General features: G+C 43.7%; 1 protein-coding gene and 1 non-coding gene across 36 annotated transcripts in view; both read right to left on the bottom strand.

Annotated features, from left to right (window-relative positions):
• PCBP2 (poly(rC) binding protein 2) overlaps positions 1–18,215 on the bottom strand; it is a 36,687-nt gene that overhangs the window by 9,299 nt on the left and 9,173 nt on the right. For 2 of the 35 annotated variants that reach the window (XM_067696741.1, XM_067696740.1), the window contains 13 exons: positions 15,058–15,200; positions 14,470–14,493; positions 14,349–14,381; positions 13,317–13,433; positions 10,785–10,916; positions 9,687–9,814; positions 8,581–8,668; positions 6,658–6,750; positions 5,534–5,575; positions 4,208–4,280; positions 3,660–3,698; positions 2,668–2,723; positions 1,603–1,772 (listed from right to left, as the gene is read on the bottom strand). In XM_067696741.1, coding sequence (XP_067552842.1) covers positions 1,603–1,772; positions 2,668–2,723; positions 3,660–3,698; positions 4,208–4,280; positions 5,534–5,575; positions 6,658–6,750; positions 8,581–8,668; positions 9,687–9,814; positions 10,785–10,916; positions 13,317–13,433; positions 14,349–14,381; positions 14,470–14,493; positions 15,058–15,126 — 1,064 coding nt within the window. In that variant the 5' untranslated portion in view covers positions 15,127–15,200. Of the gene's footprint in view, positions 1–1,602; positions 1,773–2,667; positions 2,724–3,659; positions 3,699–4,207; positions 4,281–5,533; positions 5,576–6,657; positions 6,751–8,580; positions 8,669–9,685; positions 9,815–10,784; positions 10,917–13,316; positions 13,434–14,348; positions 14,382–14,469; positions 14,494–15,033; positions 15,201–17,528; positions 17,778–18,215 lie in introns of those variants that run through there. The other 33 variants (XM_067696744.1, XM_067696738.1, XM_067696742.1 and 30 more) reach the window with 33 other exon arrangements.
• Positions 12,797–12,903, bottom strand: LOC137203121 (U6 spliceosomal RNA). The gene has a single exon (XR_010932950.1). It is a non-coding gene; the product is annotated as a U6 spliceosomal RNA (small nuclear RNA).

Here is an 18,215-nt window from a genome sequence, read left to right as displayed (position 1 = left end):
GAACTCTTTCTTTACCTAGTATTAATAAAACCAGTTTGCTTTCTGCGTTCAAACTGGGCCAATATGAGAAAGTGAAGAGTTAGCTGCGTGCACACATAGTCCTTGCTTGGTGTTAAATGAAGCTTTGAAAAGTTTTGACCCAAATCCATAGCTTGGACAGTTTCATTAAAAAGGATGATCCTGAAAAGAGTGACTAAAATCAGGAAACAAAGGTGGACCCCGTTTTGCTTCCTTACAACTTAGCCACTGACCTAGTACAGGGGTCAGGCAAGCAGGTTACGTGGAAGCACTATCTGACAACACTGAGGGCAGGTCTACCCAAGCAGAAGAAAAATCGCTTGGTTTCCAGCTTCCAAGAACACGATTCTTTCCTCTTAACAACCCACCACCCCCATTAGAAACAAGGAAACAAACCTTTGCAAACAGTCTCAGAATTAACTACCATTTCAGTCTGAACAGTAAGAATTTGACATCTTGGTAGCTGAAGAAGAAAGCAGATCTAGACAGAGGAAAGTCTTTTCTACATAAAGACTAGAAAATACCTCAAGGCATCAAAAGACATAGGCAAAAGTCAGAACCACTACTGGGGATCTGATGAATTCTTAACCAGGGGATAAAAGACCATGGAATAAATACATGATCTGCATAAGCATGGCAAAAAATAGATCCCATACTTACGAATTCCTTTCCCTTGCACTAGATTCAGGAACCCATAAAATTTTTATGCACAACAGAGACTGTGACAGAGGTAAATAACAACTAGGTAAAAGTCTACATAAAAGGGATAGCTAAGTCCCTTGGGGAATGAGCTGCTAACACTGGTTTAAGATGTTAGTAAGCAATTAAGAACATGACTTAAGCACATGTGCTGAGAAAGCAAGTAATATAAATGCCTTGTAGGATACCCATTGGACTGTGAATAGTCCTGCTACAACTGTGTGTATTAACATTAGCTACGTTTGGATAAAAAAAGTAAAATCTCAGAAAGTCATTAAGAGATGAGATGAGACTGGGGGGGAAAGGAAAATACTAAGCATTTCTGAAACATCCAATACCTGTACCTCTCCTTTTCCACAAGCTCTGAACAATGGCACACACTGGCAACTTGAGAAAAATGGATGTTTTCAGAATAAACGGTAATGACTGCCTCCAAGAAACTGTCTTGCTGTCACATAACTTCATTATCCTTATTTCAATTAAGGGTGCTTTGGAGCCTAAACCCCATTAGTAAAGTATTAGTCTATATGACATCTACAGCAAGACCCACATTTGGTTTTAAGTCGGTGCTCCACCCAGAGCAGTCCTACTGGTGAAGACATGCTCCATACCTTCCACTCCCAAAACCATCAAAAAGTCAAATGCAAACAACCTATTCCCCGTCCCCCAACCCCATGCAAACTTATTACAAACTGGTTTCTTTTTCTGCTACACTAAGGATGGGTGAAAACTAGAGCTAGACTTTAAACTTTTTCTTTTGCCATCTCTACCCTTCCCATTTCCATCCCTCAAAGAATCCCACACTTTACATTAACAGTGTAACTTCCCCCAACACATACATTACTTATGCTGGCATGAATAACACGAAAGATAGGGAACACTTACCTGACATTGATTAGATATTGAGCCAGGCTAATGCTGGCAGCAGATCCAGTGATGGTAACCTGCCTATCAGTAGATCCTTCCACTGGGTTCGCAATTTTGATCTGCGCCCCAGACATCTGACGGATCTCATTGATTTTGGCGCCTTGACGCCCGATTATGCAGCCAATCAACTTAAGGGAGAAAAACAACAAGGCATACCAAATTAAGAGTTGCATGGTTAGGTCCAAGAATTCCACCCCACTCCTCAGGCTTCTATAGCTTGGGTCCACAAACATGACAATGGAAACTATCTGCATCCTACACATTCTACTCATATACTCCTGATTTTAAAAATTGAGTTATAGATTATATCTCAACTCTTGCCCTATTCTTCTGTCTGATCACTACAGGTCAGGGCCAACTCTAAGCTGAATGACTCCTAGGAGCATTAGCTCACTTCCTCAGAGTACTAACTCCAAAGACAAAATAAAGCAGAGCAAACATGATGATAAACCTAGCTAACCAGAGATAGGGATAAAGATAAAAGTATATTCTGTTTTTGGTAAAAAAGATGCCATAACTCATCCTGCCATGATTCCTACTTCACCATCGTGACAAGAATTCTGGCTAATTTCTAATGCTTTCGTCTTGGGAAAAAGTAAAAAATTGGCCAACATTTGCACTGTCCAATACTGTAGACACTAATAACGTGATAACTAAACACATGAAGTGTGGCCAGTAAGATTGAGAAATTGAATTATTATTCTCAACAGCTACACGTGGTTAGTGACTACCACGTTGGGATAGTACAGACAGAACATCCAAGGACCACTGAATTAGAGATAAGGCTTCAGGTTCTACAAAAAACAAAGGCAAATGGGAATTTCTATTTGAGACAAAAAGCTTCTTTCTGGCTCATCAATTTCCTCCATCAGTTTTTACTTGAGATTTTATGTAGTTTTAAGAATTTAATTTGGTGTCTACAACCCCATTTTCGTAAGAGTGGCATGATGCCGTTGAAAAGACCTCTATTCTTTAAAACCAATTCTCTTATTTTCATCCCATGCAACCCAACCATATACTTACATCGTTTGGAATGGTGAGTTCATGAGAAGTAGTCTGAGCAGATGCATCCAAACCTGCTAAAAGACAGAAGAGAGCAAAGAAGTTCAATGCACAGCATACAAACTCCCACTGATTTGTACATTAACCTAACAGAAGGAAAACGAACTGGAAACCCAGCATTGGCTGTTGGGATTCATCACTAACTTGGAAGCCTCCAAGGAGGAAAGAGGGGGAGAGGGGTGTAGAAATAATGCTGGAAAGGTTCCTCTGTACACACAGAAGAGGCTGATTTCATGACACTTCCTGCAAAGCCCAGCCTATTAGGGTGTAAGGGGATGGAAGCAAGGGGCAAGGGAATGTGGTATCCTCAATTCTCAGGACCAAAATCTAAACAAGTACTTCTGCACTTCTCCCCTTTTCTGGTTGGATTTCCTGCTGTTGTGTTCCAATTTTATCTCACCTGATGCTATCACCAGCGCCAATATCATGCCTGTTATTGGGTACCATGGACTTTTGGCACACATGCAGAGTTGCTTTAAATATACCTATATCAGATTAACACCCTCCTAACACACCCTTACCCCTAACCTACACTTGAAGGTCAGTGAGAATGAGATGGCAGTAAGGTGTGGGAAGTTCGTTTCTCCAGATTTATTCCCTGTCTTTTGCTCAATAATTTGTTCTGGGTTTTGTTTTCCAAAGAAAAAGAAAAAAAACTCCTATCAGCAAACACCCATACCCATCTGACACCTGGACTAGACCAGACCAGCTGGCTAACTCACAAGTCTAGTCTTGCTCTCAGCTGTGGCTGCTAAAACTCAGCATTTTTAGAAGGGGGTAGGCCAGATCCATCAAGGGACCCTCAGGGATACCAGGCCCACCCCCGCTTTGCTCTCTCAGCTCCTTTCTGCCATGTGCATGTTCTGCTGGTATGTCATGGGCAGTGAAACAAGACTCCCACCAGTTTATTAATATAACAGTAGAATACTACAGATTTTTTTTTTAATCATTACCCCAATAGCCTTTCACCTCTGGAGAGCTGGATTCAATGCCTGTTAAGATACAAGTGAAAATGAGTTTGGTGGTCTCATCCTAACCCTATCGGACAAGTTATTCCTTATATATATATAAAAAAAGCCCAAAAAAACAAAACAAAACAAAACAAAAACAAAAACCACTACACAATTTGGCACAAATGGATTGTTTCTACCCAGGTCTATGAACAGCTGGTGGAGAGAAAGGGGGTGCCAATCAGATCAAAGGGGCAGCAGCGAAGATGGGTTAGAAGAAATATCAGCCTACCCTTTGCCTGACAAGCATCCCCAGACCTCACCCCAAACCTTCCAGGGTCTTTTTTCTCTTTTAGAATAACTCACCCCAAATGAAAACCAAGTTAACAAACACATTACCTCCTTTGGTTTAGCCATAGAAAACAGGCAAGTTTAAACCAGCAGGATGCTGGGTAATGAAGTTTGTTTTAAACAGATGTCAAACTGAGACCTTGGGGCTGGCCTCTGTCTTGTACTACACCTTACAGAAATAAACACTGAGGTATCCATACCACTGAATCCGGTGTTGCCATGCGTCATGGGAAAATGAGACTGTTGCATTGCCAACTGGTGCAGCTTGGTCAACTGCAGGAAGGAAACAGAAGAGGCTGGCATTAGAAGAGCAAAACAGTCAGGGCTCAAGCACATTCAAATTTGAAAATGCAGAGCTCCTGATCCCCAAAGTTGGCTACTACTCAAACTATGACAGAGGGTAAGATATGGGGCTGGTATCACCATCCTGGGGATGGGCACAACAAGAAGGTAAGGGTTAGAAATAGAAAGGGTATCAGTACAAAGAGAATGAGCGCATTTGGGGTGTGTGAAAAGACAAGCAGCAGCACCCGCCTGACAACCATCCCCCTGTGGGCTATTTAATGAAGGTGTTTGCAGCCATTGCAACAGTTGCCCCAGGGACAAGCACAGACAGGCTAGGAAAACAAACTGTGCAGTGGTGCTAGGGAAAACACACCATGCAGGGTTCTGTCAGTACTGGGAGGAGGGAAGGAGATGAGGGGGCAGGGAAACTGCAAGGAGGAGAGAGATTAAGGTGAAACCAAACTGGGTTTAGCACACCCCCACCCCATGATTTCTACAGCTATTTTTCTTCATCTATATAAACTGTCCTGGCTGTTGTAAAACCATCCCTCTTCAAGTCTACTTCCCCTCCTGGGGGCTATCACTAACCAAGAGCCAATCTTAACTTCCCAAATCTAAAGCTCAGCACCTGAAAGAGTTAGTAAGGGTAGAGGATAAGTGCAGAAAGAAATGCCCTTGAAGTCTAAATACCAGCACTTTTTAAGTTGGAGTTTTTAGTGACAAAGAAGGTTTTATTGAGTTGAATTCCCAAATATTCAGCTTCCTATCCCTCCCTGTGTAAATAAACCCCTTTTCCCCACCCCTCCAGATGCTTTTTAAATTGTCACCTCAGACTGAGGAGTACAGAAGAAGGGCAAAGCCAACCTCCCACCTCCCATCCCCCGCCATGGAAAGGACTCCAAGCAGAGATGCACAGCCCACTGTCAATTTAAACTGTGCCCTGGGATAACAAATGACAGTATACCGTGGAACATTTCTCTTTTAGAGTAATCTGGAACATGGGAGAAAGCAGAATCTAATAATCTGCCAGATTATAATTTCCAGGGATTAAATGGCAAAAACAAGGTGCTACTATGTCCTGATTAAAGATTATTTAAGGGCCAAAATATGGAGTTCACCTTGTGAGGAAAACAATACTGCAAATGTTTAAGACCCAACTCACTCCTGCCTACATGGAGAAAAGAGACAATTTTGGACGGGAGAAGGAACTTTTCAAAACAAGAAGTGAAAACAAAACTTACATCTGGCTGTGGAATGGCATACTGTCCTTGAATGGTATAGGCCTACAAAAGGAGGAAAACAGTTCCTATTAAAAACCAATCACGGACAGCCACCCAGTGGGGGGAAAAAGACAGATTTCAACTAGCCAGGAAGCCAGAGTTGAACTAGAGAATAGGGAGGCCAGGGGTTGAGGCAGTAGATGGTATCTCACAAATACAGTCAGACCTGTTGGCCTTCTTTAAACCCTAATATGATGGCTTATTCCGGGATGCCTATAAAGGGAGCCATGTTCCCTGCAATCAAAGACAAAATAACACATCTGTTTCTTAATGAAAACGTGGGAAGTGGGATTAAACAATGCCTCGACTGCCCGAGCCCCCTTCCTTCTCCCTGTGTACAAGATAGCCTAGAAGGAAAACGGTCTTTCCTCAGCCACCCCAACCCTTCTACCAATCATGGTGACATGAATGATTTTTATCTGCACAAACCTACATGGCATGTTTTGAAACACTTCCCTTTTCCTATCTTATTTTTCTCTACATCTGCCTAAAAACCTTAAGTGCACTGGAAGCTTGTTGGGTCCCTAGCACTAGGGAGCTGACCATAGGAACATACACACACAAAAAAATCACTGTGTTCTAAGTCCTGCCTTCTCCCACCTCCCCTCCATAAAAGGCACTTGCAGCTCCCACTACACCCTCCTCCCCCCACACCATAACCTCCCGAAAAGGGAGCTGGGTCTTCAGGGCAATGGGGTGGGGACAAGGAGAATCGGGAAGGGAGGGGAAGGAAGGAGCAGCTGGTTCACAGGATGTGAGGCTTCTCACATCACAGTGGCCAGTACCCCCAAAAGTGCACCCAGGTTGGGGTGGGAAGGTGAAAATGGGGTAGGAGGAGTAGGAGACAGGGAAAAGGGGTTGAACAAAAAAAGGAAAAAAAAGGAAAAAAAAAAGAGAGTTGGTGTTACCATCTGGTGGGCTACGCAGCCTGTGTGAAATGAGGTGGGGGGGTCAGTCCAGGTCCCCGTGGACAGGTGGTGTCCACAGCACAAAAATCACCAGCGCCACTGGCCCCCCGCGTGTTGGCAGTCTCGGCTGAGGCGGAAGGATTGAGTGAGCCTTGGAGACTGAACATCCCCTCTCACCTCTAGAGGTGGTCCCTCCAGGTCAGGGTTGAGGCACATGGACGGGGTGGTGTGGGGAAAGCTCGCACTGTCGCTGCCTGTGCTGTACCTGTCCTGTGGATAAATAGAGGATTTCAGTCTCCAGGGCTGTCAATCCGGCACCTTGTCACCAGCATGAAATTCACACAAAAAAAGTTGTTTAATTTTTTCCTTTCCTTTAAAAAGGAGCTCACAACACAATTTGAAACGAGCTGCAATCAGTGAATTAAAAAAAAAAGTTACCTATGGTGGCAGATTTCACACTGCACAATTGGGCTATTTTCAGTCAGAATGAAGGGGTGGGGCAACAGAGCTGATGCCAGCTCCTGGTCAGTGTGCGATTAAATTGAACCCCTACAGAGCCCACTTTGTCACAGAGGAACAAAAGACACAGGTCCATCTGTGGACACTGCATGAACTGGTCCATTTAAAAAGGCCCATGGGAATAATCCAAGACAGGGCCACTCATGGAAGAAGAAGCTGCAAGTTTTTAGAGGGTGGTCAATTGAATAAAGGGAAGGGAGGGAAGGAAAGCAAAGAGGTAAGAAGGGGTGGGTGGGAAGGGGAGGGAAGGAAAGGGAAATGAAGGAAGACTTGTAAATGGAGAGGACTGCTGCTGTGCAGTATGGACTCTAGATAATCCCAAGTGGGAGTGGAAGAATCCAGAAGAGTAGGAACTTGTAGTTCCAGGGTAGAAGGGAAAACGCCTAGAACTAAACCTCCCTGCTACACTGACTCTGGGCCTGTTTATCCTGCCTAACTATCCAGACTCATGGAGAGCCCTTTGACCAAACCAGTTTGTACAAGGCTAGTGTTAAAAGCAAGGTACTAAACTATGAGATGATTAATTTCTTGTGAACGCTTCCAGAACTACAAGACAAACTAAGTCCCCCAAAACTTATTCAGTTTTATGACAACTCAATAGAATATGAATGAGATGGACTTTAAGTGCTTCTCCAGTTCAAATATAAGATGGAACTAGTTGAATATCTGTGCTTTTAACAGGTCAGCCCCATGTACGAAAAGGCACTTTGAGCACTATACTTGTTTAGGCAGCTACCAAAATCAAGGTCACTATTTCAGCCTGAACCTCAATATTTTAAAAACCTACCTACTCCTCAAATACTAACCAAAAAGCATAAAACCATGGTGCTAATCAGTGCCCTTTGTCATAAAAATCTAAATTCAGAATAAACCACGTGCCAAGGAACCAGAGTTTAGGTGGGTGAAGGAGGAGAGGCCAAAGAGGTGCTTTGGTGTTCTTACTCTAACACCAAAGGTCACAGACCCAACATGCTCTCCCCCTTCTATTCTTAGACACTGAACCCTTACCCCAGCTGATTTGTTATGCCATGTGGGTTCAAACCAGTGTTTATGAGGTTAAGAGCCCGGGGACAACACACTGGAGTTTGGGAGTGAAGGGGTAGGAGTAGGGGAGGTGAGGTGGGGAGAAGGGGAAGTTTGTAGGACACTCAATTTCAGGACCCCCAATTTGAGACCACCATCCAAGAATCTCTTTCAGAGGTCCAACTCTTTGCTACCTTTATTCAGACCTCTAAAGAACACCCCACACATGAAAAAACATGGGATGGGGTGGGGTAGGGAAAGAAGTAGTGACACCAAGGCAATTTAACCCGTTCTTCTAACCCAACCCACCTTAAATTACTAAGTAAATTACCTCTTCCGAGTGCCTACAAAACTCCCATTGCCTGCTAAAAATTAAATAAGATAGCATTCATAGCTTTCTCCAGTACAAAAAATAAATAAAACTGAAAGCAGGTCAAATTATGGCCAGAGTACAGGTTTCAGCAAGCATGCAGAGTGGCCTGGTGTGCTGCTGGCAAAGTTTTGACATTTCAGACATAATCCTTGTTCACCTTAGCCCACCAATAAAAAATTTCTTACCTGACCACCTGCAAAGATGACTGGAGAACTGGACGGCTTGGGCCGGTACGGGATGGTCACGCCCTTCGGGGGGGACTGGGAGAGAGTCAGAGGGGAAAAAAACAAAAAGAGATAAGGTTTCAAAGCTGCTTCAGCTGTGTGGCTTAAGCTCACACAGGTCAGTTAAATTAAAAACTGTATTATTTCCATTCCCTCACCTACCAACGTTGTCTCTGGCTAGATCTAATCTCAAATCATCTGCAGTTATTTGCCTTTAAAGCAGTAAGATGGTCCGTGGACTACAGAGCTCACACTAATTCTCATCAAGGCAGATTCCCCTGTAATAATTTAGGCATTATTTCCATGTGTTCAAATAAGTCTAATTAACACGAAAAACCTGTATGTGTACATATGTACGTTTGAGTTGGTAATTAAGATCCTACATTTTGGCCTGAATAGGAAATAAAGACAAAATAGGAAATAAAACTCCCAAATGTTGCACTTAGGACTGTCCATAAATAGTTCAAAGGCTCAATCAATATTTTCCTAAACTCTACTTGAAAATTCTACTTTCCTTTCTCACCAATATGGGACCAACTCCCTATGACAATTCTAAAAAGGTTTAATTCCCCTTAATTTTGCTATTCTTGTTAATTGAATAGCATCCACCAGAACCTCATAAGTCATTCAGAAACATCATTATGGATACATTTTTTTTTATACATACAGCATTCTGAATATAATCCTGCCTCATCAGAAATTAATTTAAAGAATATATCAAAGTTGCATGTAGCTAAAATATTGTAATCTGAAAGGCAATTTAACTTAGCTTCTCAGGAACCCAGATACATCTTTTGTCCACTCATTCCTAGTAGTGAATCTTCCCCTACCAACTCTGCTAAAATCACTGTAAACCAAATGATCACCACTGCTTAGTTTCTATTTTTGCTTGCACTATAAGAAAAGTCAAAGCTGGGGGAAGGAAAATATGAACTCAGGGAACCTCTTCCCCACCCCCACTGAAGGCTTCTAACAGCCTCACCTAATTCTAGTCTTACTAAATATAGATCAGTCTGTCTCCCTAAATCACCCTCCCCCCATTCTCAGCATGAGCCTGAGGGCTTACCTCCAACATGACCACGCAGATCTGTTTCACACACTCAATGATGGACTGCGGAATGCCAGCAATAGTGATGGCCCGCTCAGTTGAGTTGGGGAGCATATCCCCTGCCACCTGGACCTGAGCCCCTGTACTCTTTGGGGGTAAAAAAAATTTAAAAATCAGAAAAAACAGCTCATACTCTTCAGTATCTCCCAGCAGAAATCTTAAGAATCTAAAGCTCAGTAGACACTTATCCCATCTCCTATCTTACCCTTTTTATCCTCCCTTCCCACTCTTCCCTTATTCCAGATAAGACTGTTTAATCAGTTATAAATTATCCTCTGAAAGCTGAAAATAAGGCTGAATAACAGCGTAAATTTAACCTGGTCTCAAGAAAAGGGTCCCTCTAGACAGTTTCCTCTCAGCTAATGATAGCTCTGTAGGCCATCAAACAAAATACCCACAAATATCACCCACCTTTCATTCTCTTATTTAACAAATGTTTATATCAAGCCCATGCTATATGTGCCAGGTACCACCCCAGGTACTTGGAATACATCAATGAACAAAATCAAAATCCCTGCTCACATGGCATGTACAAAAGGCTCCCAAAAACTACAATTAGTTTTCCTTTAGGAGCCATTCAAATTTCATTCCAACATCCAATTCAATAACTCCCAGATATAATTAAAAGCTTCCACAATTTCATGTAACTTCCATAATTTAAAAGGGAGAATTACAACTACATCCCAATACACCTTCATTTTCCCCTTGCTATTTAGGGATTTGGCCAAGAAAAATACTTGATATTATCGATCAAATTGAAAGCTCTTTAAACATAAAAAAAAGATAACGTAGTCTCATGGAAAAGTTGCCAATGGGTCATATGCAATAGGTGGAAATTCTGGTTAACTTTTCTGATTTATTGTTGTTAAAATATATGGAATATAAAATATATATATACACATATATCAAGCAAATTACAGTCTTCTAGCACTATTACTTTAATAAAAATCTTCATCTCAATGAACACAAACTTTTCCTAGACATAGTAAAGGCTAATAGAAGAAGCACATTTAGAATAATTTACATTTCAAAAAGAAAATGAGCACAAGTTACCAACCTCACGTATTTCCTTGATCTTGCAACCACCTTTCCCAATGAGAGAGCCACACTGACTAGCAGGGACCACCAGCCTCAGAGTGACTGGGGGTCTACTGGCAGCTGTGCTATTGGTCATAGAGCTGCTGATGTCCTACAACAAGAAATTAGTCAAAACATCAGAATATAAAAGTTTAAACAGATCCCTGGGAACCCATAACTGCCATGAAAGAACCTTACAAGGGACATATTATGTCACAATCTGCATCAACAAAGGTTCAAATATTGCCTCCCCCCAAAACCCTATTTCTGAAAAGATAAAATGGCCTACAAACGTCCTCAGGTTTAGCCCTAAATATATTTTCCTTCACACCGGAAGTGTTCTTGGTAGAGAGAAAACTTACTTTGATAATTAAAGAGTTTTCTCAGTAGAAGACAAAATTAAATATTAAGAGATAAAACAATGCAATCCAAATTCAAGTAACCGGGCTTCCCTGGTGGTGCAGTGGTTGAGAGTCCGCCTGCCGATGCAGGGGACATGGGTTCGTGCCCCGGTCCGGGAAGATCCCACATGCGGCAGAGCGGCTGGGCCTGTGAGCCATGGCCGCTGAGCCTGCGCGTCCGGAGCCTGTGCTCCGCAATGGGGAGAGGCCACAACAGTGAGAGGCCCGTGTACCGCAAAAAAAAAAAAAACAAAACAAAACAAATTCAAGTAACCAATTCTGTTCTCTTAGAAAACTACATAAAGATTAAATACTGTACTTCCATTTATCCTTGTCTTAATTTCTTGGTAATAGTACCATTGTACAGATAATGAAATTGAGGCTGAGTACCTACCCCAATCACATCTAAAAAGCTGTAGATTTTAAACTAAAGGACTGTATTGGTTCCAAAGCCCATAGTCTTTCCAGTTACAATATGCTGCATCTGAAAGTCATGGCTTTAAACTAGTTAAGTTTAGCCTTCTGAGAATTAAATGGTTTTAGCCTAATCTCTATGTAGTAGCTAGACCTGGGAACTCCTCAAACATAAGCCCCTAAAGTCAAGAACATGCTTCTTATTTGTTGAAAGCATGAATAGATTTTCTGAATTTTTTAAAAATATATTTATTCGGCTGCACCGGGTCTTAGTTGTGGCACGCAGGCTCTCTGGTGCAGCATGTGGGATCTAGTTCCCTGATCAGGGATTGAACCTGGTCCCCCGGCGCTGGGAGCTCGAGTCTTAGCCACTGGACCACCAGGGAAGTCGCTAGATTTTCTGAACTTTTTTAAAGCTACAAGCTCTGGATTAGCAGGGTCTTGCAGATCAAAGGATAACATTTCTGATCTTGGCAAGGATAAGATTTCAGGCACCATTAAGGCATCAAGCAGCAGCCCCGAAGCTCTCCTCTGCCTGCAATGTCAAATGCATGATTAGCACTATTACTGCAGAAGTGGGAGGAAGCTGAAGACTGGACCTAGGGCAATGGTTGTTCAGCATTTTAAGGTTGAAACCAGTTAATTATTAAAAAAACTTCCTTCAGTCAGAAAATTTCTGGTATTGATATTTTGCTTCTGATCACTTATAAAACGCATTCCCTCCCTTCAAGTATAGCTCAAGTATAGTATAGACACAGTTACCAGATTTTTTTTTAAAATATATAACTGCATCCAGGGTTGGGAGATACCTGTATTTATGGAATATATTAGTGTTCAGAAGGGCTCCTAACAAAAGCATGTTAATTTAGTCCACTCAACTATGAATTAGGGGACATAATTACCAACACAGTGGTGGCATACCTTCAAAACTGCTGGTTAAGAAATAAAACATGCTGGTTTTTCACACATTTTTTAGAGTCCCTGATAATAGTCAAACTATTTGGGGGTTTTTCTGGGGGCTCTTTTATTCAAGTATAGTCAATATACACTATTTAGCTTTCAGATGTACAACATAGTGATTTGACATTTAAATACATTACAAGATGATCAACACAGTAAGTGTAATAACCGTTTGCCACCAAACAAAGTTAACCTCCCATTACTTATTTTATAACTGGAAAATAGGGAATGCTTCACAAATGTGCGTGTCATCCTTACACAGAGGTCACGCCAATCTTCTCTGTATCATTCCAATTGTAGTTTATGTGCTGCCAAAGTGAGCACTCAAACTACAGTTGGGGGTTAGGGGTGCCGACACCCCACCCCAGTCAGAAGTCCACGTATAACTTAACTTATCCGCAGTTCTGCATCCACAGATTCAAGCAACCTCTGATTGTGTAGTTCTACAATACGTGTTGTGTAGTACGTATTTATTAAAAAAAAAAAAAAAATCAAGTACAAGTAGACCTGCACACTTCACACTCATGTTGTTCAAGGGACAATTGTATTTTTCTACCGATTAAAGTGACATCTTTTTTTAATTACAAATGGTCCAATTTGGGGGATGATGAATGGGAGCAAAGAACCCATTTACGGAGTTTTATGATCTAGTCTGTCCTTGAATTTTAAAAGCCCTTAGAAATCATTAAACTACCTAGAAGCACAAAATAAAGAATGAGGGGCAGGGAACAACAAACCTCTTCCAGTTTGTCAATGATCATAGCAAAGGCTTTGAAGATGGCATTAGTGGGTCCAGCCAAAGTGATAATCCTCTCAGGACAATTCCCTTCTGAGATGTTGATACGTGCACCACTCTGGATAGGAAACAGAGCCAAAAGGTTAAAGAGAAAAAGATCTGAGTGCGTGCGTGCGCGCACGCGCGCGCGCACACACACACACACACGCACAAATATATAATCCCTCCTAAATAAGATGGGCAAGAAACTGCCTGTATACATGATTCTGACACAAGGCAATATCGACATCACTTCAAATAGTGCTCCATATTTGTCCTCAAACATGAACTACAGAAGCTGCTTTAAGTCTTGAATGACCTGAGACTTCCTAAAATTACATTTCCCAGCATACTATTTGTCATTACAAATAACTGCGCCAGAAAAATACAAGCTTCTCCTATTAAGATCTCCCCCTCAGGCTTCCCTGGTGGCACAGTAGTTAAGAATCTACCTGCCAATGCACGGGACACGGGTTCGAGCCCTGGTCCAGGTGGATCCCACATGCCGTGGAGCAGCTGAGCCCGTATGCCACAACTACTGGGCCTGCGGCTCGAGCCCGTGAGCCAGAACTGCTGAGCCCGCGTGTCACAGCTGCTGGGGCCCACCTGCCTGGAGCCTGTGCTCCGCAACAAGAGAAGCCACCACAATGAGAGGCCCGTGCACCGCAACAGAGTGGCCCCCGGCTCGTCGCAACGAAGACCCAACCCAGCCAAAAATAAAATAAATAAATCTAAAAAAAAAAAGAGAGAGAGAGAAAAAGATCTCCTCCCTTCTGGGACTTCCCTGGCGGTCCAGTGGTTAAGACTCTGCACTTTCACTGAAGCAGGTGCAGGTTTGATCTCCGGTCGGAGAACTAAGATCCCACATGCCGCACGGCCAAAAAAAAAAATTCCCCCTTCTAATCTCTCATTAAATTTTTTTTTGCTTTTGTTTTAAAGGTTTTTTACTTCCCAAGTTAACAGTCCCTTAACCCCCCCATCCGCAATAACTCACCTCCTCACGCATCTTCTTAACTGATTCTCCTTTCTGTAAGAGGAAAAGTCAAGAGTGAGTTCCAACTGCTATTTAAATGCAGACTGACTAAATAGTAATTAGAGTTGAAGTGATGTCTTACCTTCCCGATGATACTGCCAACTTCCTGCAATGGAGAAAATTAGTGTCAAATATGAGGAAATCTGAAGCGTTCATTATCACAAAAAGTAATTTTTAACAGTCCAAAGCAATGGAAAAACTAAGATTTATTGGGAAAAGGAATGGACAGGCTTATTATTTTCTTTGCTCAAAATATAAGCAAAGCTATCAAACAACTGTGAAGAAATAATGGAGTAATTAAATGCTATCTTTAATGTAAATCCTTTTTTAAAATACCAAATATATCACCCCACCTTAAAGTTACCCCAAAATTGTTTGGGCAGGGGAAATCTACCTATCACAAGCTATAGCAACATCCATGAGAAAAACTTATCATCCAGGTATGAGACAGTCTTTGGCTCTAGCCTCTGGTTAAGCCTTTCCTGCTCAGTGGCGCTTCCTAGTAAAGTCTGTTCGTTTTCCCACTACACTCTCATCTACTCCGCTAGAGAAGAGTTCTAAAGCCAGACACCCCACAGTGCTAATCTGATGAGCTCCGAGATCCATGCCCTCTCTTCCTGGCCCCTCCCCTAGCAGTTACTATGACCCAATTTCCCAAGCTGGTGCATACCTTTCCATGCATAAGTAGCCGGATGGTGAGAGTGACATTTAATCCACCTTCAATCACACCGGTGTCCATGTCGAGCAGTGTTCTGAGGAGCTGGACTTTGAGTGGTCAAGTCTTTGGTCACTGGTGGGGGTGAAAGTCAAAAACTGAAATGAAAACATGACGAAAATCAGAGTAGGAAAACAACAGAAATTTACTTTAACCATTATCAATGTTTTCTAATGAACTCTTTTCCTTAAATGACAGTCTATCAGTCGGCAGGCTTATATACATCCAGCACAACTGCATTAACAGCTCAGGTTCTGTTACAGAGTATGGAAGGCAACTTTCCAGTCTGCTCTCATTAACGGTATGGTTTCCGCTGACTCTCAGGATGTGAAAGATTCCTTCAATTGGCAATGGTTCTAAGAGAACTGCTGAACGTGCACCAGTTGTCCTTCAGCAGAATAAGCTTCAAGAGAATACAGAAACACCTGGAAATCATGAGGGCAAACCTCAAACTAATCAACTACACTCAGGGCAACGACCTTTCGCTTCCCTGTTAGGAAGCTTCTTGGGTTGAAAGCTAGAGAGGACACATGTAAACGTTCTTACTGGCAGCAATTTCTAGGTAAAGAAATTGATAAGAGGCATCTCACATTAAAATTTTGAATGTCAATAGATGCCACCAAATAATTTTTAAAAGATTTACATCAAAAACCTCATTGAAAAAGCATGTGAAATGCCTTCTATTGCAGGCTGGGTTCCATATTCCCCTTTGGGAAATGACTCAATACATTAAGTGCAGCCTGAGTCCTCTTTTCCCAACCTAGCTTGATAGTCACTCAAGATCTGAAAATTTTCCTTGCTTCTGTGTTAACCTCTGTTACCACTCAAGTCTTCATTCAAATCTATTAAATCTTAAATTTTCTTCCAAAGGAAACAATCGAAATTAAAACTGGTACTGCTAAAAATTTATTGTGTAGTTGTTTTAAACAACAGCAGTAACGAGCCTTTCCTACTGAGGCCCTTTCCCCACGTATCCTCTAAAGAAATGTTCCTAACATTTCTGCTTTAGAATAATTGACTACGTGTAGAAAGAATGTTTTTGGATATACCTTAGCCTACAACACCTCTTTAGGCCCTAAGAGTGGTTCTTCCCAAAGTTGTGAAATTTCTCCAGTGACATTTTTAGTACCCATCCCTTCAAAACAACATCAGTGATCTCTCTCCTACACCCAGTCTTCCCCCTTCACAAAACCAGCCACCGTTTTAACTTTGCTCTAACACAAAACATACATATCCTAAGTATTTAAAGTGTTTAAGTGGCTGCCAAACCATTCTGTATATGGCAAGCTGCCCTATGGCTACCTCAAGTAAGTGACTGAGGTGACTGAGGCATCCCCAAAGCACTTCATTCCCCCATTTCCAGAATATAATTAATTACTGGCAAAATCCCAGAATTCACTTTTCACTCAAGGAAAAACAATAGTGCTAGGGGTGAGGAGGGGAACGGGGAGAGAGAGTTAAGTCTGTGCAGAAAACTTTCTTTTTTCAGTAAGACATGGTAAAAATTTGGCAGTTTAATTCCTTATCCCCATTCACATAATAGGAAGCACGTTACAAATACCACAATAAATGCAAGTTCGAAAGGGCAAGAAAATTGAAAACCTATTTGAAGCCATTTCTTGAGGTAAGAAACAAAGGTGCATTTCCAACTCCAAATCATCCAAGAAATCCCTGTCATACTTCTCTCCTGACTAGGTCAACGTCAGTGTACCCAATCCCAGGAATCCAGCTGTTAATCCTGCAGTCCATTACCCCTTCTCCTATAAATAGCTCGGTCTGGGTCTACAGCGGCATTTTGTAATTTCAAAATTCGTTACCTCGAGAGAACGTCCTGCATAACTCGGTAACTGGGAGCCCGTCTACCCTTTCTTTAACTCCACAGCCCCCCTCCCCTTGGTCATCCAAGCATTTTCCACTCAAAAAATGCACCCCCTATCCCTCCACTAGAAAAGACGGGAAAAAAAATAAACGGTTCGGTCGGGGGGGGGCGCTGCGATCCAGGGGGAGGAGCCGGACTAGTAGCGCCTCCTCGTGTGGCTGCGCCAGCGCCTGACCCCCGCGGGGAGCCGCGCTCACCCGCCCGGCCAGCAAGCCGGCCATCGCCTCCCCTCACCCGCCTCAACCAACAAATCCACCGCCGCCCCCCCCTACCGCGCGCGCGCCCTCCTTGACTCCTGCGCAGCCGCCACCGGGAAAAAGCGGGGGGGGGGGAGGGGGGGAGGGGGAAGGCCTTTCGCGAGGCCTAGTAGGCCTCGCCGGAGCCAGGGCCTCGCGTGAATGGCCGGCCAAGCAGAGTGAGGAGGTAGGCGCTCACGCGGGACTACGCGAGGTCGGGGCTCGTGACGAGGACCGGAGACCGCTAAGAAAGATGGCAAGAATAGAAATAGAGCTATAGCCGCGGGCGGAGGGAGAATCTTGAAGCTTACCTGCAGGCGCGAGGCGACTGAGGGGAAAAGGGGAGCGGGCGGGAAGGGGAAGGGCGGGAGGCCGGGGGCGGAACAATAGGGGCGGGCGGGAAGGCGAGGGGGGCCCCGCGGGCGGGCGGAGGAGGAAGGGGGGGGTGGAGGAGGAGGAGGAGGAAGGGGGAAAGAGACCCCGGGGCGGGTGGAGGGCGGCGGAGGGCGGGCGGGCGGGCGGAGGGCGGGCGGGCGGGAGAGGGCGCAGGCTGCGGCTGCTCCGGCTGCTGCCTCTGCTGGTCTGGGAGGGGGACGGGGCGGAGCGGCCCGCTTTCAACCCCGCGCACCCTCCGACCCCGGAAGCGCTAACCGCCCCGGGGGCCGGCGAGGCGACTGCGTCGTCCAAACCCTCCCCACGCAATACGGACGGCCTCCCAACAGCCTAGAGCGGCTCCGTGGACACCACTGACACCAGCGAGACAACTGGTAGCAGACGGCGAAGTTCATGATAGAGCGGCAGTGTGGGGGGGGCAGGGAGGAAACTAGTGTCCCCTAGCGGGCTGGCTGGAAAGCCCAGGCGTAAGTGCGGAGAGAGTTGGCAGTCGCCATGGATAAAGGAAACGGGAAAATGGGATGTGTGAGGAGAAACTGACAAGAGCCGGGAAAACCCAGTAGTCTATAGTGATACTCAGAAAGAGAAAAAATGCTAATTTGCCA

This window comes from Pseudorca crassidens, chromosome 11 (genome assembly GCF_039906515.1).
Source record: "Pseudorca crassidens isolate mPseCra1 chromosome 11, mPseCra1.hap1, whole genome shotgun sequence".
In the NCBI taxonomy this organism is placed as follows: domain Eukaryota; kingdom Metazoa; phylum Chordata; class Mammalia; order Artiodactyla; family Delphinidae; genus Pseudorca; species Pseudorca crassidens.
This window is presented reverse-complemented; position numbering and strand designations above follow the sequence as displayed.